A 9707-nucleotide genomic window follows, 5' to 3' on the forward strand; every position below is an offset into this window, starting at 1 on the left:
TACCTACTGCAGTATAATCCTTTTGTCATAAATTCCATTCCAGTGGCAATTGGAATGCATATACCTACTACTGGGTAATTTAGGTAGCTTTTCTAAGTGAAATAAAAACGATTTATCAATTTGGAATTAAAGGGAAATCACCAAATAAATAAATCCACACATTTTCTATTGCGTCGTAAGGATGACATAAATTTTTCATCCTTCTCCTCCATCCGGTGCTACGTAAATCTTTGCTAAATGAAAATGTAGAACAAGACGGGAATTTATAAAATGGACCTACATTTCATTTATAGAAAAAAAAAGTTGGTCCCCCTTGTCTTGACGAAAAGTAAATAAATTAATCATACCCGGAACTCCTTTCCCTTTTCCTCATACAATAGGGACTTTCTTATTTACCACCAGAGCAACCAGAGCATTGCAAATTTCTGACACGTTCGCTTCCTTGAGAGTGAAAAGTTATCTCAGTCCTATTTTTATCAGATTTAATTTAACAACATAATAACATAGGATCAGGGAGCATGGAAAATTTTTAAAACTTTGTCCTATGCTGCCTTATTGCTAATTAAAAACATCCCTATAGTCAGGAAATAAATATAATGAAACTCACACTGAAAAGTTTCATCCCGCGCAACCTATTCATAATGAAATTTATGAATTATGATTATTAGATACTACACACAATGTATGTATTGTTCGGTCTAAATAAAAAAAGGATCAAGCTTAATAAAAAAAAAACACTAAACGAGAAATTTTGATATATTCATTAGTTCCTTTATTTAGTGCCGGTGATAATATAATTTTCTTCTTTATAGTACTCCACATAATAAAAGAATAAATTATTCTATTCTATACACAATAAAATGTACGATTTATCCTGTGGTGCTCGGCGTGCCACGACAATCAATAAATCGGTTTGCTCAAATCTTGATGACTTTTATAAATTTGTTTTGTGTCGACGTTAAAGAAGTACAAATACCTACGCACAATATTTCAGTAATATATATGCCTTGAACAAACTTTTTAGCGGTGGGTTTCATTTTCATCAGCATGCCCCAGCATGCCCATTAAAAGTACGTGGAAGGGGAAAGAAGTCCTCCTTTCTTTTGCATATCTCCTTAACAATCTTAAATCGTCTCCCCCACATGATTTTTTTGCTCATGAATCTCCTGCTACCGACATCTTTTCAATTATGGAATTTTCATTTGGATACCTGCTCAAATAGAAGTCTTCTCATGTATTTCGTGAGTTCTTTTCTAAATTTGGGTCAGTTTATTTTATTTCCATCCACGAGAAGAGTAAAAACGAGAAAAATCCGAGGAAATGGAAAGCCATAAAAGCCATCATGTACTTGTGCGTTTGAGAAATGTATATTTGCACTATTTAAACAATTTCCTCGAAAAATACACTCATTTTGGAAGACAAGCCAAAGTCAGTTGCAGTGATTTATTTGATTTAATTTATCTCCTTCATCTCTCTTACTTCATAAAATTATCATTGAAGAATTGTACGAGACAAAGGTATTTGACATTTCTTTTACCTCTCATGCCATATACACTGACTAAACGAATTTCATACATCTTCCAGAGATGTGACGTAGGAAAATTTAATTTTTCTAAGAATCCTAATAATTCTAATAAGATATTTAATTAACACTGCAGAACTTGGAAAAAGAAACTCAAAGCTCTGGTAGAAGTCAATATAATATATAATTTTTTAATGGGGCTTGTGTTAAGTCTCTATTAGGACCCTATTATTAGAAAACTTGAAATATTTCAGTCTACGCTCAATGTCTAGGAATTCTTGGAAAAAAAATTTCTTCTTAAGTTTTTTTTTTACGAAAACGTAATTTGGTTTATCTGTTTTATTTGTTATTTTCTTAAGGATTTATAGGTTTCCCCATACATTTTTAATTGAATTAATTTTCTTCACTCCACAGAATTTGTAATATTTTCACAGTAGGTATGTATTATAATTATTTCCTTCTGAGAAATAAAAGAAAACGGTCGATAGAACCCAGATGTTCTTTAGAAAATGTTAACGAATTGTTCTTTGAATTTTCTCTACTTTCTATGTTTTTATCATACCGGACTAGCCAAGACAACGGTGGAAAGCACAGCTTCATACCTCAACCAGTTTATCCAAACTTTTGAAATTTATCGAATTACTCGCTTCTTTTCCCTGATAAAACGAACATGTGAATTTGCGTAAAAAGCACGTTTAAACGCAAGATTGCTATCAAACATCGAAAATCACTTTGTGAATGATGATGCAGTAGTTGAAAAATATTTGTATGTACAAGAAGTGTAAACTTTGTGAAGTTATTAGAAATTGGAACAAAAGTGAAGCTCAAATATTGAATTGCTCTAGAAATAGTGTGAGAAAGTACAAAGTAACTCACAATTAAGTCTTTCGAAATTCCCCTAAAATTGGCTTATCAATTAAGTGCTGCAAATTTACAAGTTTTATTGTCGGTGTTTGCTCCCTGCTAAAAAAAATCCTATCGGCGTGGGTGGATATAAAAAGTGAGAGGAAGAACTATGGTGTTGTCAGTCGTATATTTTCAACCCTACTGTTTCCTCATCTTTTGATCCAAGAGAACATTCAACGAGTGAAAAAGCTGCTGTGTGGAAGTTGTGCAAAACCCCATCTAAAATAATGAGAAATCTACTTGATCTTGAAGTTTTCACCCTTGTGACCATTTTTCTGGGATTTTTGCAACATACCAGTGGCACTGGGACCCATACACCCAATAATGGAGTAAATCCATTTCAAAATAACGCCAATCGAGGTGAGTTTTATTTCATCAAGAGGATGTGCCTTCGTGCAATATTTAAAAGTTCATACACGTGATAGAACACTAAAAATGTTATTCCAATTCAGTGCACATAAATTTGTAGCCGACTCCTGATAAATAATACACGGTTCTATTTTATTGAGATTTATAAGATTGAGCTTTTGCTTTCGTTTATTTTTTAAAAGAATGTAGGTAATACACCATTCTGAAATACTACAAAATTTTTAAAAATCAATAATCTTTTTTTGTAATTTGTTTTTATAAAAGTTATTTTTACTTTATATAATATTTTTTGGCTTTCTAAGTCAGTTAATTTAAAAAGAGAAAGACATTGTAAATTAGAACGATTCAAACAAATTTTACAATATGAATAATAATTTTTAATAATATTTCTCTCAAGCTACCTACGGCGTATGTACCAGTACGGTAGGTTATGGAACATGCATGAGACGAGCAGATTGCTTGAGAGATGGTGGAGAAACTCCACCAGGGGATTGCGATAGAAAAGGAACTTACTGCTGTACTGGTAATAATTGTTTTTTTTTTTCATTGAAAGCATTGGTTTCCAATGTAATATATCTTTGATTTTTCTCAATTGAACAATAAAACAGCTTTCCTGGGATGCGGTGGCTCAGCTCACTTGAAGAGAGTATACATTGAACGGCCTGAGGTTTTCGAAACGTCTTGCAATCACAACATCATTATGATTAATGAAAATATCTGCCAGGTTTGTTGTATTACAAATGCAACATGTTAATTATGGATCAAACCATAAAGGAATTCTACTTTTTTCCACAGTTGAGACTTGATTTTGAAGAATTTGAACTAGCTCCACCATTTGATGTCGGAGGTACCCCTACGTGTATTTTTGATAACTTCCAGGTGAAAGATTTCCAACTATGTGGTGTGAATGATGGACAACATGGTAAGATTTTTAAAATATTTTATTTTACAAGAAAGAATGATTAAAATAAATTTTTCTTGTATGCAGTGTATGTTGATGTAACGCCTGGGACACAGCTAAATGTGGAGTTAACGTTCACTTTAACGGATCGCATGGTAAATCCTGGTTTAGTGAATCCACGGTGGAGAATCCTTGTGACACAAATTGAGTGTCCACCAGCAGTTGCCACATTGAGGGATGGAAGAAATTTAATTGATGAGAGTGTTCCATATGAGCAGTATATTCCAGAAATCACGAGGGAGCCCAAAGTGTACCATACAGCACCACCGGCCTATGTCCTCGATCAGGCTATTCTGGCGCCTCGGGGATGTTTGCAGTATTTCCCAAATCCCAGTGGAATAATTGAATCATTCAATTTTCAAAATGGCAGAGGCACATATCCAGGAAATATGAACTATGCTATTTGCTTTAGAAGACGACCAAATGACAAGAGAATCTCGTGAGTTGTATTACTTTTTGGTCTGCTTGCACTGTTCAATATCCTATTATTTTCCCATTTTCCCATTTAAAGATTCACATCTCACTTCTTCCAATTGGGCTTCACAATTCTCTCGGCGGATAACGAGGGCTACGATAATATTTGCTTCACCCAAATTGAGTCACCGGGACGTTCGGAAGATTACCTCTTCATCCCTCAAGCGGTACGACAGAGCTTCCCCAATGTACGTGCTAGCTATTTCTGCGCCCAGAGTTTAGCAAACACTTCTGTTATTGGTAATCAATTTTCATTTATTCATCATAAAGTCATTTCAGAAATACATACAGTGTGCAATGAAAACTGGTGAGAGCGCCTATGACGACAAAATTTGTATCAATAGGTCATCACACGTGATCAAAAACAACATCAAATTATCCAACCTATTCCTTGGCTATAATTTATCTTTTTTTTCCATTTCTTTTCATGGTGCTCATTCGTGCAGCCACCCAATCAGGCCCATTCGTCATTCACTTCAACAGCGACTCGCTGTACGACTCCCAACGACCAGAAATTGGATTTCGGATGAGCTATCAAATCAGTTAAACGATTTCTCTCCGCCTTCGTGTGCCGCTCATACAACTCTCCCCCTTAAGATTTATACAAAAATGATGGATTGAGCACTTTTTAGCAGAAATATATATACATACATATGTATAATTTGGTAGAAATATATAGCTACGCAATGTATATCATACATATCTAAAATCCTAATAAAATATATATTCACATACAAATGTTTACATCTCTGTCTATAAGATGAAGTGGATTTTTCCAAATGTTCTTATACCCCCTCCTATTCAATCGAGATATTCAGGCATAAGCGGCTACCTACAATTTCTTCCGTGGTGTTTTTTGGAAATTTTCATGAAAGTCTTTAAAGTGTAATTAACGCGGCATTAATCAATCAAGTACTCATCCTACACCAAATTGTCAAGTAATTAAATAAATTGAACATCCACTGTGCCCTTCGTATATTTACCTATATACATACATATACACCCAACATACGTACACAAAATCAAAATTTAGCTCAATTTCATGTTTTAGCCAAAAATTACTAATTTAAATATCAATTACTAATTATTATAATTAAATATTAAATTTATGAATGACGAAATAACTTTTTTTTCAATATTATTATTTATTAAATCCAACTAGAATAAACAACAATTGTACAGTAAAATAATATAAAATAATTTTGTATGGCTGAACAAATATTTTGACTACGAATAAACATTGCTGCTTATCTACTAATTTTAGTATAGAATGGAAAACAAAATATTACATTACACTAATTTAATTTCTTATGCTTATGTCTTGTAGAATCCCATGCTTATACCGTAAATCTCGAGGGAAATTTTGACGCTCAATTTATACAAAATGGAGCAATGAACAAAATTCTTCTGATGCTAAGCTGCCCAAAATTGAATTTTCATTCAATCGGCTTTCTTATACATACATACAACAGGATAAAATCTCTTCTCCATCTATAGACATAGCTTCTGTAATAAAATGTTTTTTTTTTTAATTTTTAAATATTATCTCTGATGAATTAAAGTCAAACTCTTATCAATTGGAGACAATCGCCCAGCTATTTTTTTTAGCCGGGAGTAGACTACAAGGTAAAACCAAATAAATGGCTGGTTATATCTTAAGTTCCCACGTCATATTGGGGTATTTTCCCTCTATGGTGGCCCCTCTTCCGTTTTATATTATTTTCATAACCACTCCTTTATCGTCACTTTTCATGGAAATTTCATCGAGCTTGAAATAAATGTAGCATGAAAAGATTTTATAAGTCCTCCCCCATACATTTAAAAAAAAACGTTACTCGGTATTCCACTTTACACCTGAATTGTGTGCACAGAATTTTTATGATCCCATATTGTCGTCCACCATTTTAGGTAACAGTGCGGATTGAATGTACCTACTCAATTTAAAACACAATTTTTTTTATAGCAACCACTCGAAACTCCTCAACATTATATAATCTCTGCTATATAATACAATCAGTTTATTTTGGAGGTACCCTATAGAATATTTCTCAGGCATTAGGTCAAATTATATGAGTGTGTAATGTTTTTGGGAAATGACGTACCGTCACTTATCATCCCTGTACTCGTCTGCTCATCTATTTTTTCCGGAAAACGGACGCAAGGGAAGCCAAAAGATTTTTTTATTATTATTTTGTATTTTCCCTCCTTGTTGGTGGAACTTATAACCCCGCTTTTAGGGAAGATTAATTCGTCGCCTTATCAGGCTTATCTTAGCAACTTATGCTTCATTATAATTTGTTTTTAGCTTTTTATAGCGAGAGGAATATTGTTTCTCAGACTTCAAAAGAATGCAGAAAAAAATCTTAGAAATATTAGTTTAATGAATAAATTTTTTTAGCATCGTTTGCGATTTTTTTTACATAACCTTTATCTTTAGATTCTGCTAGTGATAAATAAAAATAAAAGAAATAATAAATTACAAATTGAAAAAAAAAACATAAAACAATATTGAATTAAATCATCAAGATTTAAAAATAAATTATCGAGAGATTGAAAATTCATACACGCTACCCTAAAAAAAAGAAAAATTAATTATTTATATAATAATCAAAATTTCAACTATATTTTTATCCTTTCGGGTAATATACAACTCAAATAATGACGATTTCAGTCTTATTTTCCGTCATCCTGATTCATAGGAAATTACAATCAGTGATAAGGATGTGATAATTTCCATATTTGAGAGGACATACGCTGTGAAATTTTGATGAATCCATACGCTATTTTAATTACAACGTGTTTATCACGGAAAGCCTCTCTATCATCTGCGCAAATCTACATGGATTCCACATATATGTGTGTCGTGTCATGGACACGGATGCAGCCTAACTGATGTATCGACCCGATTTCGAAGGGGTACCCTCGTGAAACCCATTCACAATCCCGGTCAGTATACAGAACAGAGCCTTAGCTGTTAATTTATGTAACAAACATTTTCCTATATTGAATTTCACAAATTAATCTTTCGATCGCCATCCATACCGCAAACCCGTCAAGTCATTGATGGGGGTTGAAATCAACACCCCCTGAGTAACATTTCATTTTTAGCTATGTATAGGTACATTTTACAGACTCACTAGGGCAACATTTCATTAAGAAACCCAATTCATTCAAGAGGTCTAAAGTTTTAAGAGTCTATTTTTAATGGCATATTTACAGGTTATATAAAAAAAATAAGTAGGTATAGGGTATGCCCATATAATTTTTTCGTACAACCATATACCTTTACATAATCACAAACCAAAAAATTGATTATATGTTAGTTAGTAATGATTTACAATAATATTATTTTTTGTGGATAGATTGCATTGTGCATATTTTCAATTGCATTGCAACATTCTGAATAATGGTAAATCAATTTGCTGTGGTTCACCTTATCTGTGGTAAAATGCAATCCCACAATTTTGCCACAACGAGGGACATAGAAACCTGATTACTACACTAAATTCTTGGTAGTAGAAAAGGTAGAAAATTAAATTTTCTAAAACACAATTTATTGCCATGAACACACCATAAGATGGTTACGTATACTACCTATTATAAAGCCAACTGGAACTTGAAATTATTGACTTGTGCAGTTGCCCCAAAAATATCGTATTTAGTGCATTGCAAAGAAATTGGGATGGTCCTGTATATAAGAAGAGAAAATTGATAATGTTGCAGTATAAAAGGGGTGCTAACTGCGTGTATTTTTTCATCAATTACTGTGGCACACAGAAGTCACCTAGTAACGTCAAAAGTGGGGAGCCACCCATAAATTTCCCCGCCGTTGGCCGCTAAGGGTAAATAACCGTGCTTGGAGGGAGCCTAATAACTCCACCACCTGATGACGGTGCAAACTGGTGTGCTCATGTTGGCGGAGAAATCGAGCGAAAGCTCCATCGGGTGGGGTGGCACAGCGACTGCGAATGCGTTGCTAAGCTACCATGAGTCGCCCTCGAGAGCACAAATCCATAATACATTCACTACTTCACCCGCACAAATTCATGTATCCACAGGGAGAAAGCACACTACATATAGTGGCAGACATGATAGTTTGTGTATGTGAATTATTCACAAAGCCCACAATTTAATCTTGTTTTAACGATACTACACCCCCGCATGTTCCCGCTGTAGTAAAATCTGTTAAATATTGCGCAAAATACATTTTTGGGGCATTCACAAGACTTTTTAGCACTCATTTTATGTTTTACGCAAATTCTTGATGCGACGAATTACGTAACGTGCGTCGATTTAGTTGTCTGCGTGCCAAAAACTTCCCATGGAGTTGGGAAGGGTCGTCCGTGCTGCGAATGTGGAGAACGATGAGCAAGAGGAATGCCACAACATTCCACTTACCTAGTTCACACATTACGGTCCATCGACGTCGACGGCGGCAGCCTCCCCTGACCCCGCTGTTTGCGCCTGATTCGTTGAAGTATGGGCAACCATCGACCGTGCCATACATATCGAAATAGAGTTTGGAATGTATTGAATTTAATAATTAATATTGATTAAAATTACGTGAATTTGAAACACGTTGACTGGACACAATTTGTAGCAAGTACACTACATATTTCCATTGCGATGTATCATAAATAAATATAGAAAGGTTATTCACAGTAGGTATACTCTTCCAATAAATATATGCATTTTATTGCAATGAATATTTTAAATGAAACGTTTCAAACTTTATTTAAGAAGAGAAAACATAGAAGATTGAAGAATGTACTTAACAACTTTTAAACTATTTTTACAAAATCGAAAAAGTCATCAATTTTTTCCATAAAATTCTTACGTTATTCTTGCAAATTGATGAATTACTCTAGATTTTTTTTACAGTTTGATGATCATGATTAAATTGCAAACTTCCGGCACCACTTACCACTATATAGAACGTAACCTTTTTTCTTACATTATTTCCGCTGTATTAACTTACAAATATATGATTCCTGAGATTTAATAGCAAGAAAAATTTACTTTATTGCTTTTAAAACTTTCTTTCCTGCTCAATAATGCTAATATGTACATTAATACGTAAAGAATATAACTTTACTTAACTACCGTATAAGTAATGAATTAAAGTGTTTTGAGAAATTTGCACTGTTGTGAACGTATCCATTAATTTTAGTTTTAGTCTAAAAACTAAATTTGTAAAAATAGCCTAAGTAAATCTTTAAGAGTTTAGTTCTATTTCCATAATCGTAAAACTAGAACGAATTAATGAAATTTTATTAATAAACTAATACGAAAACTCTTTAATAAAATGTTCTCTCTAAATATTCAAATCGAACTCAAATTTTAAGTTTTTGTCAGTAAAAAGGATCTTGGGAGATAAAAATTGAAAATTTACAAACTTTGTAATATAATTTCAGAGGTTAAGATTTGCTGTGATTTATTTGGCTACAAAATATTACATCTTTACTGTCTGTATCC

At 33.3% G+C, this 9707-nt stretch overlaps 1 protein-coding gene across 1 annotated transcript; it reads left to right on the forward strand.

Annotated features, from left to right (window-relative positions):
- The first annotated feature begins 2330 nt into the window (after positions 1 to 2330).
- LOC129785866 (uncharacterized) lies at positions 2331 to 5036 on the forward strand. Its single transcript, XM_055820524.1, has 7 exons — positions 2331 to 2788; positions 3195 to 3320; positions 3406 to 3521; positions 3593 to 3719; positions 3786 to 4197; positions 4270 to 4472; positions 4679 to 5036. Exons 1-7 carry the CDS (start codon positions 2656 to 2658, stop codon positions 4777 to 4779), a joined length of 1218 nt encoding a protein of 405 aa, XP_055676499.1. The 5' UTR covers positions 2331 to 2655; the 3' UTR covers positions 4780 to 5036.
- Positions 5037 to 9707: the final 4671 nt, after the last annotated feature.

Source organism: Lutzomyia longipalpis, chromosome 1 (assembly GCF_024334085.1).
Source record: "Lutzomyia longipalpis isolate SR_M1_2022 chromosome 1, ASM2433408v1".
Lineage (NCBI taxonomy): Eukaryota > Metazoa > Arthropoda > Insecta > Diptera > Psychodidae > Lutzomyia > Lutzomyia longipalpis.